Here is a 20,054-nt window from a genome sequence, read left to right on the forward strand (position 1 = left end):
TGCCGAGAGTGGATTATATGGTAGATTAGATTACTATTTGACAACCATTAACCCATTCTTCCCCCCCCCCATGGGAGGATTAGTTTTCCACTCCACTGATGTTGAATTTGACTGTGCAACATGGCTGAGGTTGGCCTCCTGGTGAATGGAATGTACTTTTCTGCCTTTTGACCTTGGGCTTGGGCCATAAGACTTGCTTTGGCCCACAAGACATCAGAGGTGACACAGTCAAAAACTTGCTCTTGTTTTTGGGTTTCCCCTCCTGCACTTCTGCCATTGACATAAGAAGAACATGCCTTGGATAGCCCATCATAGATACCCTCTGACTTTTGGAAACTGATCAAGCGGTTTAAATTTCTTCCACTAAGTTAAAAAACTTTGATTCTTGAATGTCTATGCTATTTTCATTAATCTGTTGATTACTAATGTCGGAGTCTTAAATATAAAAGAAATATGAGTGAACAAGTTGCATTATGGTGGGAGAGTTTCTGAAAGGAAGGGAATTTTACTAACTATTAAAGTATACAATAAAAAAAGGTAGATGTAAAACTTCTTTTTTTATTAACAGGATTTTTTGTTAGCAATTTAACCACTAAGATCAACTAAGAGCAGAAGGAGAGCATGTTTGTTTAGTCCAGTGGCTAAGCTCCACCCCAGACAAGATATTTTCATTTTCAACACATGATACATAAGAAAAGGAAAATGTGAACCACAGGAATGGAATAAATATTGAGGACAAAAGCAAAGTGTTGAATATATTATAGTCACACTAAATCTTAAATGAATAAGCACTCTAAACTATAAAGGAAAAACTAAGCAACAAAGTTAATTTTATATGCCAAATGTCCCCACAGATGAATAAAAAGCAGACATTAAAATTCTTGTAAAATGGCAAAGAAACTATGATTAATATGTTCCTGGTACAAGGTAATGATCACATTATGCATGTAAAAAATATGAAAATTTGAAAAACCTTGGTGTTAAGAATAGTGGGATCATTTAATGAATCAATCCCAACATCCACTGAATGTTGGATATAGGATTTATCCTAAAATATGGTACTTCAAACTCAAATGTTCAGAAAATTATCTACACTGGAAAACATTATCTGGAAAAGCCTCAAATGAATTGGAGGAATCTAATGTTGAAACTTACTAGTATAATAATGTTCTGACTGGCAGCCAGGGTTTGAGTAGCAATAATCATCAATAGACCACAATCTCAAAGAAAGATGGAAGTAAAAAAAAACCCATGAAAACATACAGAACAAAACCTATATATTTATTACACAGTTAGGGACTAAAGATTCTCCTTTTTTAGGCTTCGAACATATGTGACTTAATATGACAAAGAGTACTTTGCTATTTAGTTTCCTATTTTCTTTACTTTCTTCAGAGTTGAAAAAAATAGCAGAGGTCATGGATGACAGGCTTGATAGCAAGAAAATGGAGAGGGATTTAGAAGAAATAGATCCACTGATAAGAGCATGAAGTAAATACAGAGAACAAAGATGTTTCCAAGGACACAAGAGACAACTAAAATTTAATCTAGGTGAATTTAGTATAAAGACAAGTTAAGTTTTTTCCACTTCAAGAATCTTTGTGGCCATCACTCTATGAAAACAAGTACTATAATTAATGTATAAAAGATATCCCTAAATTACCAAAGGTAAGAATTGTTGGTTAATTCAGGAACAAGTTTAATCACTAAAACTTAAAAAAAAAACCTGCTTATATATATCTTCTAAAGCTATTTTTAGCATAAACACATGGAGCAAAAACCTTATCTATCCAAATACTACATATCCTCTGAATAGTGTCAAATCATTTAGGCGTAACTGTAGAAACCTCAGATTATTTGAGAAGTATGAACTTGTGGTGTCCAAGTGGCAAACTTTCTACAAGATGTCTGATGAACCTGGCGACTGCTAAAGTCCTGTTTTAGTAAGAATGAAACCCATGTAGTTTGACTTCAAAGGATCAGATTTAGAATTAGCCATGAGACTAAAAAGCTGGAAAAATATTTCTACAGTAACCATAGCAACTCGGAAAAAATTCCCAAAATATGTAGTGGCCATTTGTAATGTTCTCTGATTTTTGATACCCTTCCTGTGTTTGATGAATTTCTAGTCTTATGAGGTATGACTCCCGTAGGTAAATCTCAGGAAACTTAAGTTATCTATCCTGCTCTATTCCCAAGGCTCTGCTAATCAGAGTCAACTGTGATGGGCTCTGATTCAGAAAGAATAAGAGGAAGGAAGCTCTGTAAAGCATCCATTTTGATCGTATGGATGAGACACATTCAACTGTTGGGTATTGTAATGGTTGCATTAAGCAATGGGTTCTTTTGGTGCTTGGGGAAAGTAGCAGTAAAGGAGGACTTACCTTTAAGCAAGTTTTGTGGTGTAGTTTTGGTATTGTTTCTAGAAGCTTAACCTTGATCCTGGTTCTCCGGCTTTCAACAGTTTGGTCAACTACTCAATTTCCTTTTAATATACTTTCTTTAATCCTTTTTTTTTTTTTTTTTTACTGCTTAAGTAGCCAGAAAAGCCCTGGTCGATACTAAATAGCTACTAAGAAGTGGCTGAAGACGATGTAACCTCAGGAATATCAGAAGGATCTATGGTTAGTTCTGGCTCTCTGATGGCTGATGGTTCTAAAATTCCAGCCAATTTTTTGAAAGAAAAAAATAAAAAAGTAAGATCTGGCAGCCTGCATAGTAGCAAAGTGAAAAATTATCAACGACAGTCACTTGAAATGATCACTGAAGGTAAGACATTGGAAGATCCAGAGACTACTAATATGGAACAACAATAGAAAGAATGTGAAGAAGACAAAATTATTTGCTTGTAATTCCACAGCACAGCTTTAAAAAAGATAATGAAATGTTCACAATTCTAAATTCTCAGTTCAAGAGAAAAATCGCAGCCAAGAGCTATTCCCTAGTGCTCCCAGGGAGGGAAAAACCAGCATCAGTGCACAACACTGTCCACTTTTTATAGACTAGGCATGCTCATGCTGCTTTCCATGGAGTTGAGTTGTAATCAGAATGCTCTGGCCTTCACTGACCATTGGCTTTGGCTACTTGATCAAGTGATCCATGTAACAGACAGGCATCCAAAAAATTCCAACTTAATAAAATTATAGGATTCCCAGGTTTAATGAAGAGATGACTGACTTAAGCCACTACAACAAAAATTTATAATGTCATTTCCAATTTCTAGTCCTAAGTCAATTATTTACAGATCCAGAGCTTTCTGAGCAAAGAAGAGAACACAAGTTCCTAAAGATATAGATTGTAATGACATCACAGGTGTAAACTGTAAACTGTGAGCGGGGACCTGTCTCGTCAAGGCAACTGCACTGGAGAAGGGGAAATTCCAGGACTTTTGAGTACTGCTGTATAACAGCTCTGAACTAACTCTAAAAAACAAGGGACCTAGAATACCACTGTGGATTAGTGGTCACAAAGGATGATTGTAGGAATCAAACAATGAGTGGAGTTTTACTCTGAATCCGCCTCACGTCCAGCCCACTAGGACCGTGAACCCACAGAGCACACAGCTGCACTGGAGAAGGAGAGTAGACTACCAGAGGCTTCATCAGACAGTGATTTCACAGGCAGCTGCTATTGCAGATGTGCATTCTTCACTTGAGCTCTCAGCACCAGGTATATATATGACTCCACAACCTGCAAATGATTTTTCCCCTCTTTCCCAATAGAAAGAGAACACCTGTAACAGCTGCTTTCATAGAGCAATAAACCATTCTATCTTTGGGTTATATAAATTATTTGGCCCTGAACTGCAATATATTTCACAAAGACCATTACTGTCTTGCCAAAACATAGGACAACCATGTTGATGACATTATGTCTCCAGGACCTGAAAAGCAGGTGGTAATAAGTATTCAAGATTCTTTGTACAGATACGTAAAACAAGCTGTAAGTCCAATATAACCATAGTAAGATGGGAGATACATTACAAGAATATAGAAGAGCTAAACCTCAGTGAAGTTTGTGAGGGCCCAGTGATCCTGAGCGTGTCAGGGTAACCTCTACAGTTAAAAATAATGAACTATCCCTTGGGCCTCCTGCAATCAATACAGAGGCACAGTGGGTCTTTTGAAAGTAATATATATCACACTGGGAATCTTGCTTTGATCTGTTTATAAAGTGACCTGAAAGCCTCCAGCTGTGAGTGGGCACAAGAGGAAAGAGAAGCCTTCCCAGGTAATCTGGGCTATAGGCTATCTCCCTGGCTTTCACGATCAACTGATTCAACGGACTTAGAACTGTCAGTGTTTTATCAGAATGCCAGGAAGACTGTGGCAAGTTCTGACTGAGGAACCCAGGCAGATCTCTAAAGTTCTGGGGCAACATCATCAGGCAGGAAATTTGTTGCCTTTGAAAAGGAGCGTTTCGCTTACTACTAAACGCTATCACAGTCTGTATATTGGACTGTGGAAAAAATAAATGTGACCTGATCTGCCCCAAATAAACTTGGTTTAGCTGATTCACTGAACTACTACTGAGTTAGGCATGCTTAGTAGCAAGCCATATGACGTGATTGTGACATGCATGGAATGAGCCTGGAGGAAGCTCTGACAGCAAAAATCATGATCAGCTCACTCACTCTCAGCTATACTTGCCTTGCGGTAGCTTGCTCCAAGAGATTCCAGGCTGTTCCCTTTGTGAACACATTTTATTTTGATAGGGATAGCTGAAGTACGTTGTTCTTACTTTCCCTGATGTTGCCGCTAACATGGTTTAAGTATGGAAGAAGGGTTTATTTTGAAGGTAAAATTTAAGTATTAGCAAAGGGTGTATACCAATTGATGTTGAATACCCAAGCAACGCAGGATAGTGTATGTTTGTCATATTTTCTTGTTTTGGCATTTTGTAAAAACCCTTAACCGGTGAGAGTAGAGGGAGAGATTTAACCAGGGGTTGTGAGATGCAGTCAGTGATACTCAAGTGGTGCTAAGTGGGGAAGTGAAAGCAACAAGTTTCGGGGAAGTGTGGTGGGGAAGCAGCAGCAGTGGGATTTCCTCATGAGGCCAGTTCTATGTCTTCATGGCTCTGGGCTTTGCTTTTGGAAGCAGAACTTCAAAGCCCATTCCCAATCCCAGTAACCTTTTAATAAATTCCTTTTCTGCTTAAGCAGTTAGAATCAACTTCTGTTGCTTAAAATTAGGGATTCAATCTGAATTTTAAAAATACATAGTTTTCAAGTAGACCAACAATTTGTTAGATAGTTATAGGATCTTAATTAGGGTAATTTCAAATTCTCTGCTAAAGAGATGCAATGATAAAAATTAGTTCTTAGGGGGTAAACTCATGTGAATGCTGCACCTTTATGTATAAGACTAAGGATTATGGAATCTCATGCCAGGAAATCTTAACTGAACCAATCAATGATGAGGGGAACTGATGAAAAATTACTACAGAAAGAATACAGGATAATAATATCTTTAAAAAGAGAAAAAATAATGAACGTACATTGGTACATCAATCCTACAGAAAGAAAAGAAGTTAAAATTATGTCGTGTCTATCCATTTAGTATTCTTTATTTTAAAAAATAAGAAAAACTGTCTGACAATCTAGTCAAAGACGAAGGCAGATGTGTGATTCACCCATAAGGTAATGGATTTCATTCAGAAATAATGTGATGATAATAAATGATGTATTTGCTTCCTCTCTGTTACAGACTGTGGCGTTCACATGTGTTAAATAATTGACCTTCCTTTAAAGAGTGAGCACAAAGCTTCCAGAGCCAGACAGGAGCACAGAGAGGTCATGTCAGTGCATATGAATCAGCAATGAACAGAATGTCAAAGAGGTTTTCTCTGTTTTCATATGAGAAGAAAAATACCGCATCTCTTAGAAAATGATTTTTTCATGCTGTTTCCAAGGCACTATTAGTTACAAACCAAATTGTTATTTTTGCTATTTTTTCAAAGGAAATACTGATGGCTGAGGAGATACATATGATGGAAAACAACTATATAATAAATCAAGTAGTTTAAATGTAAAAACTACCAGTGTCTTTCAGTAATAATACCATCTCCTTTCTACTGAAAGTAAGAAATTTTGACAAAGGAAATAACAGTCCTTTCAAGAGTTTCAGTTAAAAAGTAGGAACATGAAAAATAACTCTTCTTAATTATTTATACATTTGAAAAATAAGTCAAAAAAGGGAAATAACAGATATTCATAAATATGCAGATAATATATAGAACATTAACCTATTATAGAGTAAGCCTACAATCCCACACATATAATTTCTACAGCCAATTGTTTAAAGCGCACAAGAGAAAGTTATTATATTTGTAAGTGTTTTACAAAAAACTCTTGCAGGTATTAGTGCAAGGTCTGAATTGTTATTGTTCAAACACCGTCTCTTTCTTGTAAATGACAATGTCTTCTATCTAGTAGGATTAAATTAAAAATCGAGAGCCACTAAGAAGTGTCAGACAAGTAAATGCTAGGATTATGTTGCTTAGTTCCATGCTAAAATAGAATAAAATCAAGCTTAAAAAAAATATTATCCATGCCAACTAACTTCGAAATTTAACAAAATTGGTTTTCAAACAGATTATGCTGGGATCATGACTCAGTTTTCTTAATTTGCTACATAAAAACTTGTTTGCAATAATGACTTGTATATTTGGATCTATTTTAAAGGACTGAAATAATCCGACATGTTAGTTTTGCTTTGTTTTTTAATTCCTAGAGGAGTATGATTTTAAGGGAGTTTGGCATTAGCTTGTATGGGAGTAGAAATGTGTACTAATTCCAGGAATATAGCCATAAAGACTTTCATGAGAACTAAAGATAGAGTTAATACCACCTAGAATAGCAGAGGAGCTAAAATGGCTTTAAAAAAGAGCAAAGGTATTGTTACCTATCACTGCTATCACATAAGCTGGTGGTAGTTTTAACATCACAGCTTAATTTATGTTGCACATTTCATAAAGCTTCATTTTAAAACTGTCAATCTTTTATCACTCCCTAACATGGTCATGCCAACCAGAAAAGTATCAGGCCTGTTTTTTATATAAGTCAAACCTTAAAACCCAGCAGAAATACTATTTAAACTATCTACACCAGTAGTCTTTGTGAGGATACTCAAAAGTTCACAATAGGTGAAAAAGCTACTTAAGAATAACATAAACTGTATGCAATACATAACCGCAAGCAATTTCCCATGTGAACTATGTATGACTGTACACTATCCTTGTTTTTCTACTTTTCTTCCTCATTTGTCTGGATGGAGTTATTTAATTTATCCAAATAACACCTGGAAAAGTAGAAAAGTGATTAAAGGCCTTCTAGTGGAGACACTGACAATCCTAGACCACCATATGACAAGTAACGTGGAAAGCAAATGATCTAACCAGACTTAAGGAGTTACTGGGACATCTCCCTATATGGTTTGCAGTCAGGCAGAACCAAGTTAAAATCTTGACTCTCTCTTTTACTGATCTTGCGCTGTGATCAAATATCACTGACTTTCAATTTTCCTCATCTGTAAAGAGCAGGTATTCTTTGAGGGTTGTTTTGAGGACTATATGAAACAGTGCCAATAAAGCAGCTGCCATAATATTCTGGACAACTTGGCACTTGAGAAATGGTCATTGTTTTGTATTGTTTTCTGATACAGAACATTTCACTTCAACAACTTAGATTCCACTTAAGTTGAGCATTTCTAGGTGTTCTTTTAATAGTCATATCATAATAAGATATGTTTTCTGGGTTGCTATGTTGTTGAATTTCCAAAGTAACTTTTTCTTCAGTTGAATAACCTCAGATCTTTCAAATGCTTCTCTTAGGTTATATCTTCAGGAGTTAACTCTAAAAACTCTGACTTCCATGAAAGTACCAACATCTTTTCCTAATATGGATCTCAAAACTGGGCACAGTTCTATAGTGAAACCACTATAAAGAGAAGATAGTGAGGACACACAGGCTCCTGTTTGGGGGATCAGTCCTCTTCTGTATCATTGAGTATCTTATGCTTTTCCAGTTCTCTTAGCTGTTGGTGTTGGCTCTGTACCTCTTCCATGGTTCTAACTGTTGTGGGCTTTAATAATCATCTACAGATACTGGTTTCCCCCTAGACAGCACAGGGAAACTGCTAGTATACAGAGAGTTGACAATGCTAGTTGGTGTAATGCAGAGGAAAAGAATACACGATGAAAAACAGGAAAACTCAAGTCTCAGCCATACCTTTGGAGGCATCAACACTTCTATCATCTATTATTTTCTGGTTTGTCAAAGCAGCGTAATAACCAAGCAGTTGATAAGAATCAAATAATACATGTAAAAATCTTTATGTCTCAGTTGCTAAACAAATATACATTATTGTTACGGATAGGAGGGTGTAAGCTCTTATTATCTCATTTATCCTATGTCTTGAGCCCAGTGCTCAGATTATTAAAGATGCTCAACATTTCTTTATAGAATGGAAAAAAGGGGTACCTGGGTGGCTCAGTCCATTAAGCATCTGGCTTCGGCTCAGGTCATGATCTTGTGGTTTGTGGGTTCAAGCCCTGCGTCGGGCTTTGTGCTGACAGCTAGCTCAGAGCCCAGAGCCTGTCTTTGGATTCTGTGTCTCTCTCTCTCTGACCCTCCCCTGCTCACACTGTCTTTCTCCCTCTCTCTCTCTCAAAAATAAATAAAACATCAAAAAAATTTTTAGAATGGAAAAAAAAACCCATTTAGACTGAAACCTCACAGTACACAGCTTAGCGTGGAACAGGAAGGGCACACTCAGAAGCATGCTGTGTGGATTTAAGAATAGAACAAGATGTTGGCAATTGGGAATACCACCTCACTCCTCATTTCTTTCTAGACCGTTTGTTAGCTGTGGCTGGAGCAGCACTGTGAAGGCAACCGAAGGTCCTCTAATAAATAGCTCATGAATGAATAAATGCTTTTTAACTTCTAAGACTGGTTGACGGGTAAATCAACATAAACTTCAAATCTTTCCATCTCCACTGCCCCCCAGAAAAGGTATATCAAGAATCTAGAAAATAGACTTTTTAACAAAAAATCTTCATAAATTAATTTGCTTATTTCTATAAGGGGCTAAATCCTTTGCTTTCTCACAGACTATTATCTATCCTCTATTTACGATAGAGCCTAATCCACATTTTAGTTTCTTTATAACTGAAATAAAGGAAAAAAAGCTCATCTTGATCACCATAGTCCTACATGATCTTCCGGATTTCTAATGTCAATCATGTCAGCATAACGCTTTTGACCTTTACTCAAGTACGGCTGTGTGATACGGTGTTTACTATTGCTTCAAGCTATTATTTTGTCTTTACATAATTACTTAATTTGTCCTTATACTTTCCTTCCAATATAAGACTTTAAGCTTTTTAAGGCCGTGATGTTCCTGGTCCCCCATAGCTGTTTGATATGGTAGATACTACACACTGCCATACAGCTAACAAAACAGAAACATGGGTCTCTGTTACCCTCTGTTCTTAGCTTTTAACCTAAAGTTTTCATTTTTGACCTATTTGTGAAACAGTGTAAATAAAGCAGCTGCCATAATATTCTGGACAACTTGGCACTTGAGGAATGGTGGTTGTTTTGTATTGTTTTCTGATACAAAACATTTTACTTCAGCTTAGATTCCACTTAAGTTGAACATTTCTAGTGTTCCTTTAACAGTCATATCATAATAAGATAGCTCTTTATTGCTATTCTTTATTGCTGCATCTTGCTCACCGAGGTAGATTGCTGATTAACAGCTCAGGCTCCAGACCCAGACTGTCACTTTCTAGTTTTATGATTTGATGGATAAAATTATTCTTATAATAAACACACACACATACACACACACACACACACACACACACACACACACACTACTTAGACTAGTGCCTGGAATATAGTAAATGGTACATAAGTATTAGCTTTAATCATCACTGTTATCATTTCAATTTTGAGGCCTTAGATAGCTACTGCTTCCTCCAGGTCTGACCTCTGGTTTTTCCATCTTGATCAGTTGCTCACCATTTATATTGTGAGATATCCAGCCATTCTGAGTAAAAGCTTCACTTGGTTTGGTCCATCTCAAAAGCCTTCCCTCGCGTATGGCCCTTCCAGGGTAGTATATCCATCAGGTGTGTCAATTCCTAACTGCTCTAAGCTGTGACTCAAAGTTGACATTTTGTTGATTTGTCTTTGATTTGAATCAATTCTTATCACCATCTAAATTTTGAGAACTTTGGTATAGTGTACTGATGGAGAAAAATCATTTGAATATTTAAAAAAGAGTTAAACCTTTCAGTGAACAATAAAGCCAACTGTCACTGTAATAATTTGAGAAGTGACTGGATAATTATTTAAATGAAGACTTTAAATTGCTACACAAAAACAGAGATAAAGATTTTTAGATTCTAAATGACCTCAACAGAAGTATTTACTTACTGTACTTTGATTTAGAAGTTTTTTTCTTTAAACAAAATACTATCCCCAAAACAGAGGACATTAATTGCTGTACCTAATTAGTTCTTATATGTACTTAATTAAATTTTTATTTTAATTATAAGTTGGAACATATGCTGTTAGTTCCTGAAACAGATATAATAATTGGCTTTAATGAATCATGAAGTTGTATCTACAATATCTTTTCAATTATCTCACTGTTGAAATAGAAATGATCAGTGTTGATCTGCCTCACCAGAGATCATGACTGTTCACATGTCAACAAATGTTTTTAAGGATATTCTTATGCAACTGGGTATAGCAAAACAAGAATGAGGATCAAGAAGACTGTTAAAATATAAAGTGAAGGATGGTAATAAATTTTATTTTAGGATATACTGTATGAAATAAGTTTTTGAAGATTGCAAGATGGAAAAAAAAGTAAATCATTTTTTAGACCACACCTCTATAAACTACACAAGTTTTTGAAATCTATTCACCTCATTGGTTTCACTAACCCCCCTCTGAATTAAGTTTTCTATTCTTTAAGTCTAGAGAGAAGGATAAAATTATGACTTACTGAAATATATCAGTTGGGAAAATGATTTGTATTGGCTATTTCTAAATCTATCTACCTTTCTATTTATTTGTTATTGTGCCTTTTGAAATGGGTGAAATTTTATAAATCTGGAACATAAATTTTTTGTGTTAACTTAAAATACAGGTTGTATGGAGAAGGTTTAATTCCCTTTGGCATTAAAAAATGAGGTACAACTGGGGCACCTGGAGGGCTCAGTCGGTTACATGACCTCAGTTCAGCTCAATCTCCCAGCTCATGAATTTGAGCCCCGTGTTGGGCTCTGTGCTAACAGCTCAGAGACTGGAGTTTGCTTGGGATTCTGTGTCTTCCTCTCTGTACCCCTCCCTGCTAGCACTCCCTCTCTCTCTCTCTTTCAAAAATAAACATTAAAAAATTAAAACAAAAAAAAAGAGGTACAACAGATAGAGCAGCTTGTGAGGGTATATTCAATTTACTTGGCCTTGGTCAGATACAGGCCATTTCTGATATGATACCCAAATCTACAGTTAGAAGGGCAGATGCTTCTCGCATAGGTGACTATACGACCTGCCCCAGGATGAGTAGGAGCAAGTAAATTAGGCTAATTAATTAGAATGAAAATAAGGCAGAAGGCTGGGGAATGTCAGAAGGTAACCTTTTCCACACTAATGCATAAATAATGTATAAAACAACTAGTAAGATGCAACTGATTCATACCAAGAATTAAAAATCTCTCAAAAGATTTATCAATTGTTAAGGAAAATGTTACGCACAGTGTTGATAGAATTTAGAGCTGTAAGAGACATTACAGTGGAACTTCCATATTATTAAGAGAAAAGTCATGCACCATAAGGTATCAAATAACTGTCTTGAATCATGTTTAATTCAAGTAACTGATCTGAGAGTTCATTTTGGCCATTTACCGCCTCTCAATAGTTTGAGACGCAAACACTCAAGAATATGTAGCAAAATCGGATTAAAAGAGTCCTTTTAAAATTAAGAAATTCTGACAATGCCTTGACCACAAACACTCTGACGTAAGATAATAGTTTCTTAGTCTTCTCTAAAGATCTAAATTAAAAGGATCCTCTAAAGTGAAGATTATTTTCCTGGAGGTGATTTAGAAAACACCAGCCATAATTCTGGTTAAGAGGAAAAAAAAATAATATTTTATTACATTTGGACAAGATTTTATTTTTTAGGAATCACTGCTTGGCTGTGAGTTGTTGCTTGCTGAATGTTATTCACACTTCCTCCCTCATAGCAAGCTCATGTGTAACAGTCTTAACTTGTGGGATGGGTTGGAACACTCCATTCTAATCCAAGGGCCACAGGTCATTATAAACCACAAATTCTTCCACCCCAGGGAAGAGTCAAGGGATGAGGTCTTTTCTATCTCATTTTTCTATAATCTTTAGTCTAAAATAAAGTTTATAGCACTAAACACAAGATTTGATATATTATAATACCTTATGTGGCAATTAATATTGAGAGAGAAATCTTTTCCAGCATGGCACCTACAGAATTTCTATTGTCTAGTTACAGTGAGGCATAATGAAAGAATAAGTATTTTAAAGGCCTGACAGGAAGATGTTTCCCCAGAAGATGATTTTGATGGTTTACAATGGGCGCTGATGAACTTCTCTCGATTAAAGGCCAGAAGGTAAATATTTTGCTATATGGTCCTGATAACCTCTCAAACTACTCTGCTGTTGTAGCACAAAACCAGCTAAAAACAATACACAAATGTATGGGTATGCTGTGTGTTTCATTAAACTTTATTTACAAATCAAGCAGCAAACCAGAATTGAACCTTGGGCTTTAGCTTGTAACCTCTTATGTAGAATTTATAATGACTCAAGAGAGTTTAAACCAAAATTTAAATTTTAATGAAAAACATTAATGAAACACATTCCAGTGTAAATCACCACAATTGAAGGTACCATGTTGATTCTCAAATATATTTTTAAATCTTTTCAGATTATCCTATTTCTTTGTGATTGTACAAATTGTGAATATTTCTAAATTTATTTAAAAATTAGATAATTTTTATCAACTGATAGAAAATGTATAATAAGCAAAGCTGCAAAACACTAGCTTTTCAATTCCATGCCAACCGCGAATTCAATATAATAATTATTTTTTCTGAGATTAACAAGATAGATTTTATAGAGGATTAAATAAAAATCCTATTACTTAGAATAGTTAAAAGAAAGCATTTTTATCACTGGAACAGATGCATTATCAATTTGAATTATTTTTCTGATTGATCACTTTAAAAGCTCTCCTTGTTTGGATTCCATACTAATTTTGGTTATTAATATAACTTGGACAAACAGTGTAAGTACTATGTAGCCAAGTTAGTAAATAATTTAGAATGCAATTTCAGTGTAAATAATAATAATTATTATTATTATTTATTCATTCACTTTTGAGTGAGAGAGACTGAGTGTAAGCTGACAAGGGACAGAGAGAGGGAGACACCAAATCCGAAGCAGACTCCAGGCTCTGAGCGGTCAGCACAGAGCCCGACGCAGGGCTCAAACTCACAAACTGCAAGATCATAAGGGGAGCTGAAGTCAGACACTTAACCAACTGAGCCACACAGGCGCCCCATTTTCAGTGAGAATTATAATTCACTAAGTGACTACATGTATAGGTAGTCCCTTTTCCTGTCAAAGATGTTCAACCAGATGAATAGTATTTACAAAATGTGGTGGTATTTCCATTGATTTCAAACAGGAAAGACTAATAAATGGCGTCTAAAAGTAAGACATTTTCTCAGTATAATTCTAATTCTTGTATAATTTTAATTCTTAGTATAACTGTAATACCTCAAAGGGTTAGATAACTGATTAATAATCTGTTAACTGCAGATATACGGAAAAAACAATATTACCCTCTATGGTGATAATGTGATTCTACTGCATCTTATGCTGTAGGACAAGTTAAAAGTTATTTGACAAGGTAAGCATTTGGATTTTTCTGTGTTTCTTTGTCTTTTAAAAGGAAAAACCTGAAGGGAAAGACGTAGGGAAAGAGTCTTCATTTTAGCCTTTTAGTGAATTTGGTAAGGATAAGAGGATGTCAAGGAAAAATTGTTTAGGACAAAAGACATATATAAAGACAGGAACTAACACAACATTAGGCTTCTTCCTTCAAAGATTTCTGAAAACTTCAAAAGGGGAAGATTACTTCACAGACTGGAATGTAAGCCCAGTTGGAACCAAAGTCTATAGGGCTTTTGAGGTGTCTAAGGCTAAAAATCTCAAGTTGAGTCTCTAGTTAAAAAAAGCTGGAGAGGAGAAAGGAAAATTTTTGTTCTGGAAAAGTGTTCTTCTCTGATGCAAATAGAAATCCATCTTACAAAGAAAGAAGTAGAGATGAGTTGCCCTAATTTAGTCTTTTGGAAGGAGACTAGAAGATTATGAATTTGCTAAAAAACTTTTGTTTCTTCTAACTATGACTTTGTAAGCTATGAGATATCTTATTTTTGGTGAAAAATTTCCAAGCCCAAAGATATTCACACAAATTAACTTGAAATGCTGAAATACAGTTTTGGAAAGAAGAGTATGGAGAATCTAAATTTTTAAAAAGTTATATAAAAAAAAGAGGTCTAGTAAATAGTTGGTCCTCCATTTCAGATATTTTATCCATTTTCCTTTTTTATAGCTTTTCTGTTTAAAGGGATGGAAACATTCAAATGTTAAAAGTATTCCACAATGTGTTGTAAAAAAAACCTCTCAAATCTCCCAGTGGAAGTAACAAACTTCCTGCTAGCACACTGCATAAATCAGTCCTAATCTTCTGTGATTCTAGTAACAAGAGTGGAGTAACCTTTTAGAATTACACGGTAAGTTTCAGAAGAAAGTTTCATTAAAAAATTTTTTAATGTTTATTTATTTTTGAGACAGAGAGAGACAGAGGGCGAACAAGGGAGGGGCAGAGAGAGAGGGAGACACAAAATCTGAAACAGGCTTTAGGCTCTGAGCTGTCAGCACAGAGCCCAACACGGGGCTCGAACCCACCAACCGTGAGATCATGACCTGAGCTGAAATCGGATGCTGAACCGACTGAGCCACCCAGGTACCCCAGAAGAAACTCTCTAAAACTTTCTAAAATGCTTATTTTTAACTAACAAAAACTAATGCTACTAGGAGTTTATTTTTTCTCCTGGTAAAGCAGTGAAATGACAAAAATCATAGCACATATTACTGAATTCTTACTTTAGCTGTTCTATTTTCTTATACATATTAATTCATAACAATTCTGGAAGGTAGATATTAGATTTATTCCCCTTACCATATATAGGAACTGGCATAAAGAAGTAGAACTTTGGTACAAACAGAATCACATGTTGTCATGATTTTGTTGTTGTTATTTAATGAATGTTTCTACATGTGGGAACTGGTTTGCCCAATACAAATGAATACTAACCCTTTAATAGGATTTGTAAGAACATACAGATTAAAGCGGCAGAGTTCATTGTCAGTTCTCTTCAAGGGTTACTTTGCTCACCGGAGACCAGATAACTCTTATAAGGGCATTTCTTGCTCTCATTTTAAACATTTCTTATGGCAGCCATGTGACTCCTTTCGATAAAAACGTAATATAATTTTGATTTTTTAAAGAAAAATCTTCCATTTTGATACAAAAATACTAAATAAAATTAAATATTAAAATAATAGTATAGATGGATTTGCTTTGTTCTATAATCTCTTGTTCAGATTTAGACCTCAAGTAAGGATTGGTCATACATCATTGAGAAAACCCGATAAAAAAGGATGCACCCATAAGACATCTTGAATTTATCTGAAGTCTATGTTATTTCACTGCGGCAACTGCTGTACATATGTGGAAAGCGTCTATCACTCCTTTGCTGCATGAGTACTTTTAAACCAGACTATTTAAAATAAGCGTTCTGGGGATACATATGGAAATAGCAGTTTTCTGAGAATATATCACTTCCTGAAAAGTCAATTGACTATTTTTGGCTCAGAGCTTTCTCTTCAGAAGGTTAAGCACCTATTTCCTGGCTTTATTGAATTTATTTGGGTGAAACTGCTTTTAAAAACACCTGGATAACGTGGACAAAATTTTAATCCCACACAAAATGCTTCTATGAATGGATGATTGACCTGGAAGGCCAAATTAGCAATTTTTACTCTGCTGACAAATTCTCCTTTGCTGAAACATAATGGTAGCTATTGAGGGGTGAGAACTTTCTTTGTATCATACCAAACTTGACTTCAAATTAAGAGTGTGGGATTCAGCTGGTGTCATGCACTTTTTCTATACTTCTAGCCTTCCACCGACTGCCAGCTGTAGAATAACCTCATATTTTCCATTTATTCTGCCATTTTGATCACCAATTAAGTTTAGATATCATGTGTTAAGTTTCCTCATACACACAGCTTTATGTTTTATCTATATTGTTACTATGTTATATAACATACGTGATAAATGCTACATAATATTTATATTATATGTTTATATCTAATATTATATAATCCTTACTTGAACATTATACATAAAACATTACATATATATAAATTATTATATAACTTATTATATACTATAATAGAATATATTTATCATAGATATTATATTAAACACCTTAAGTGTATCTTATCTTGGTTATTGCTTAAGAAGACTAAAGATTTGTTGAAAAGACTACAAATTACATTTGACTCATTATTTTTGGCCACTGCTCAAACACATATAATAATAAGACTACACTGCACTGAAATGACATTTATTTTGAAAAGCTTCAGTATGTATTCTGAATTCTGAGAAGTATATTCTGAATTATGTTTCTGAAATGGAATGCGGACAGAGGAGCCCTAACTGCCAACTGCCCTGACGTCTACTAGAGTCACAGCAGTTAACAGTCAGAGGCCAAGAGGGTGTATGCAAATTTCAACAAATAGTGTAAGAAATTAACAAATTTATGGCAAAAACCCCTAAAAATCTAAAACTGTCTCCTCTCTTCATGGAGGTAGGTTAGTTGGACATGCTATCTGTAGGTCATTTGTAGGAGTCCAGCAAGCAGTTATTCAGTGTTGCTTTTTTGTTGACAGATGGGATTTATGTTTGAAGACGCAACTACCAGAATATATAATTATATCAGAAAAATAATCTTGGAGATTCTTAAGTTAGATGACAAAGGACATTTTTAGTATTTTTAAATGTCCTGCTCTTGTGTGAAGGCCAACGTTTCAGTTTATGGAAGGACAAATGAAAGCCCTTCGGGGGGACACTTACTCTTTTCTGTTCTTTTACGTACTCTATCAATTCATCTCTTGTTCTTTTCACTGCCTCTTCCACAGCCTTTTCACTTCGCTTCTGCTCTTCTATTATTGCTGCCTTAACAGTTTCCTGTTTGTGGGAAGAGGAGAAAAAGTCAGGGAGGTATGCACTATGACATGTTTGTATCCCTTTCATATAAACTAAAACTCCTCTTCAATGGGTGGAGCTCATCTGTTCAAAACATTATCTTTAAACAGGAATAAGCACTTAAAAAATCTTTTAGGATGTTAGAGATTCCACAGAATTCATATTTCGAAACTGAGTGAAAGGGAAAAGAAATGGAATAAGCCATTTATTGCAGGGAGCGCCTGACAGACTCCAATGGCTTCCTCACCAACCTTTCATTTGATGTTTACATGATTGATTGCCTTCCTGTACTTTGCACTATCCACATAAGACTTCCAACTCGTGTTTATTCTTCCAAGAACACCCTAATGCTCTAGCTGTTTTATTCACGTTTAATTTTCCCATCATACAGTAATCAAGTGTGGTCTCAGTGAAGATTTACAGCTAGTTTGGTACTTCTGCCAGGTTAGGATGTTGAGAGCTGGACACCATGAATAAGAGGTAAAAATTCCACCCTGTGTGCTAATACTTGAAATGAGAAATCTAGGGAGAAAAGTGGTACTTCCTAATTTTACTGAAATTGTAATCAAGTACCTCAGAGATTTCAGAATTTCAAATAAGAAGAAAAAAGGCTAAAAATTAAAGAAGCATAACAGTTTTCAAAGTCTATTTTCTGCTAAAATAGCATTTCATGGATTGGATGAATGACACAAAACAGACTTTGTTAACTTCCACTTATCTATATAGGTAGTATCCTTCTTTGACAGGCGATCAGTTAGGGAATGCCTTGAACTTTTGTAGGAATATCTGCTTCATTTTGTTATTCTTGATGACTCTTCACTTTGTAGTGTATGCTTGTTTTTGTTTAGTTTTCTCCAAATAATTTTAGAAATGTGTAAATAACCCAGGAAATATGACATAATATTAAAATTTCCTACTGTGATATGTTTACTATAGAAAATTTGAAAACAGAAAAACATTAGCACAAAACAATACACACACATCTTCACACTTAGGTATAAAGACGATGGGGTGCAAACTGTACATACTATTTTCTAACTCTGGCATTTTACACTTCAAATATATTTTAAATATTTTAATCCATTATATGTTCCTTCATAATATGATTTATATTAGAGGGGTGTATAAGGGAATTTATTTTGTCAATCCTTATTCTTGTGTATTTTGGTTGTTTTCAATAAAATAGAGCAGTGATGAATATTCATGTATGTATTTTTGTGATGCATATTAGATATTTCTAAATTCAAGAAGTAGAATCACTCTGATCAAAGGATATGATTTTTGATATCTCTCACAGCTTCTGTCAGGTTCTTACATTTTGTATGCATTTTTCCCCCCCAATAAGCAGTCCATGGAAATGACTGTTTTCTTACAGCCTTGATTATATGTAGTCCCATTACTTTTTAAAATCGTTGTTTATTTGAGGGAGAATGACATCTAATTTTATTCTGTACTTTTAAAAGATTATTATGTGATATTCTGCATTTTTCATAGAAATATTAGCAGTATACATATCATCTTTTATCATTTGTTTGACCGTATCTCCTCTTCCCACTTCAATACGGATAGACTCATATTTTTTGTTTCCTTTCCTAAAATATAAAATTAAGTCACAAATTTGGAAATCCCTATAACAGTGGTGACTTTCAAAATGGTTACTATTTTATCTTCAGTCACTGAATACATCGAGCTTTAAGTTCTACTGATAAAATAATAGAGTACTAAGTTATTTCCCTATTTAGAAAGATTAAAGTTGAAAACCTATGACGATTTTTCAAAGTCAAAAATGAAAACAAATAAAATTATTTAAAATAAAATCTACTATAACAATTCTTACTGGTTGCACACTAATTTGAACTTTGAAAATTTTCGTATCTTGGAAATGCAAAAAATATTACTTAAGTCCCCTGACATACAACACATTAATAGTTCTGAAGTAAAAAGCAAACATATAAATGTATGAAAAGCTTCACATTAGTTCAGGTTAGGGTTTGCCGACAGTCGAGTTATAACAATCCTTAAATTTCAGGGCTTTTGGAGTTTTAGAACTGCAGATTAGACCAGGATTATATGAATGTAAAAGACAAGTCCATGCCACATTAAATATTAACTACAATTTTTTAAAGTTTATTTATTTTGAGAGAGAGAGAGAGAGAGACAGACAGACAGACAAGAGAATCCCAAGCAGGCTCCACACTGTCAGCACAGGCCTGATGCAGGGCTAGAACTCATGAATCATAAGATAATGACCTGAACCCAAATCACGTGCCCCTCAACCAGGATTTCTAATTAGCAGAGGTCATATCAGTAAACCTGTTCAGACTTATTTGGTTGAAAGCAAAAGCATCAATTTAAATAAAAGGGATATATCCAGAAAAAACATGAAGAATTAGCTAACCTGTTTTCCATTGGCTTGGGGGGTGGGGGCTAAGAGTTCATATTGTCTGCTCAATCCACATTTTTGACAATCCTCTTTGCTTTTTGAGCTGATAAAAAAAAAACCACTTTCTTTTTTTTAAATAATAGTTTATTGTCAAATTAGTTTCCATATAACACCCAGTGCTTCTCCCCACAAGTGCCCCCCACCATGACCATCCCCCCTCCTCCCCTCCCCCTCCCCTTTCAGTCCATGGATCGTCTCCAGTATTCAGTAGT

The 20,054-nt window shown here is 35.0% G+C and overlaps 1 protein-coding gene across 4 annotated transcripts in view; it reads right to left on the reverse strand.

Annotated features, from left to right (window-relative positions):
- The window catches only part of CCDC91 (coiled-coil domain containing 91), a 329,701-nt gene that overhangs the window by 39,951 nt on the left and 269,696 nt on the right, over positions 1 to 20,054 (reverse strand). For 3 of the 4 annotated variants that reach the window (XM_029954358.1, XM_029954360.1, XM_029954359.1), the window contains one exon: positions 17,268 to 17,381. The exons of the other annotated variant lie outside the window; for it this stretch is intronic. In XM_029954358.1, coding sequence (XP_029810218.1) covers positions 17,268 to 17,381 — 114 coding nt within the window. The remainder of the gene's footprint in view (positions 1 to 17,267; positions 17,382 to 20,054) is intronic. 4 annotated transcript variants of the gene reach the window in all.

This window comes from Suricata suricatta, chromosome 10 (genome assembly GCF_006229205.1).
Source record: "Suricata suricatta isolate VVHF042 chromosome 10, meerkat_22Aug2017_6uvM2_HiC, whole genome shotgun sequence".
NCBI classification, from domain to species: Eukaryota; Metazoa; Chordata; class Mammalia; order Carnivora; family Herpestidae; genus Suricata; species Suricata suricatta.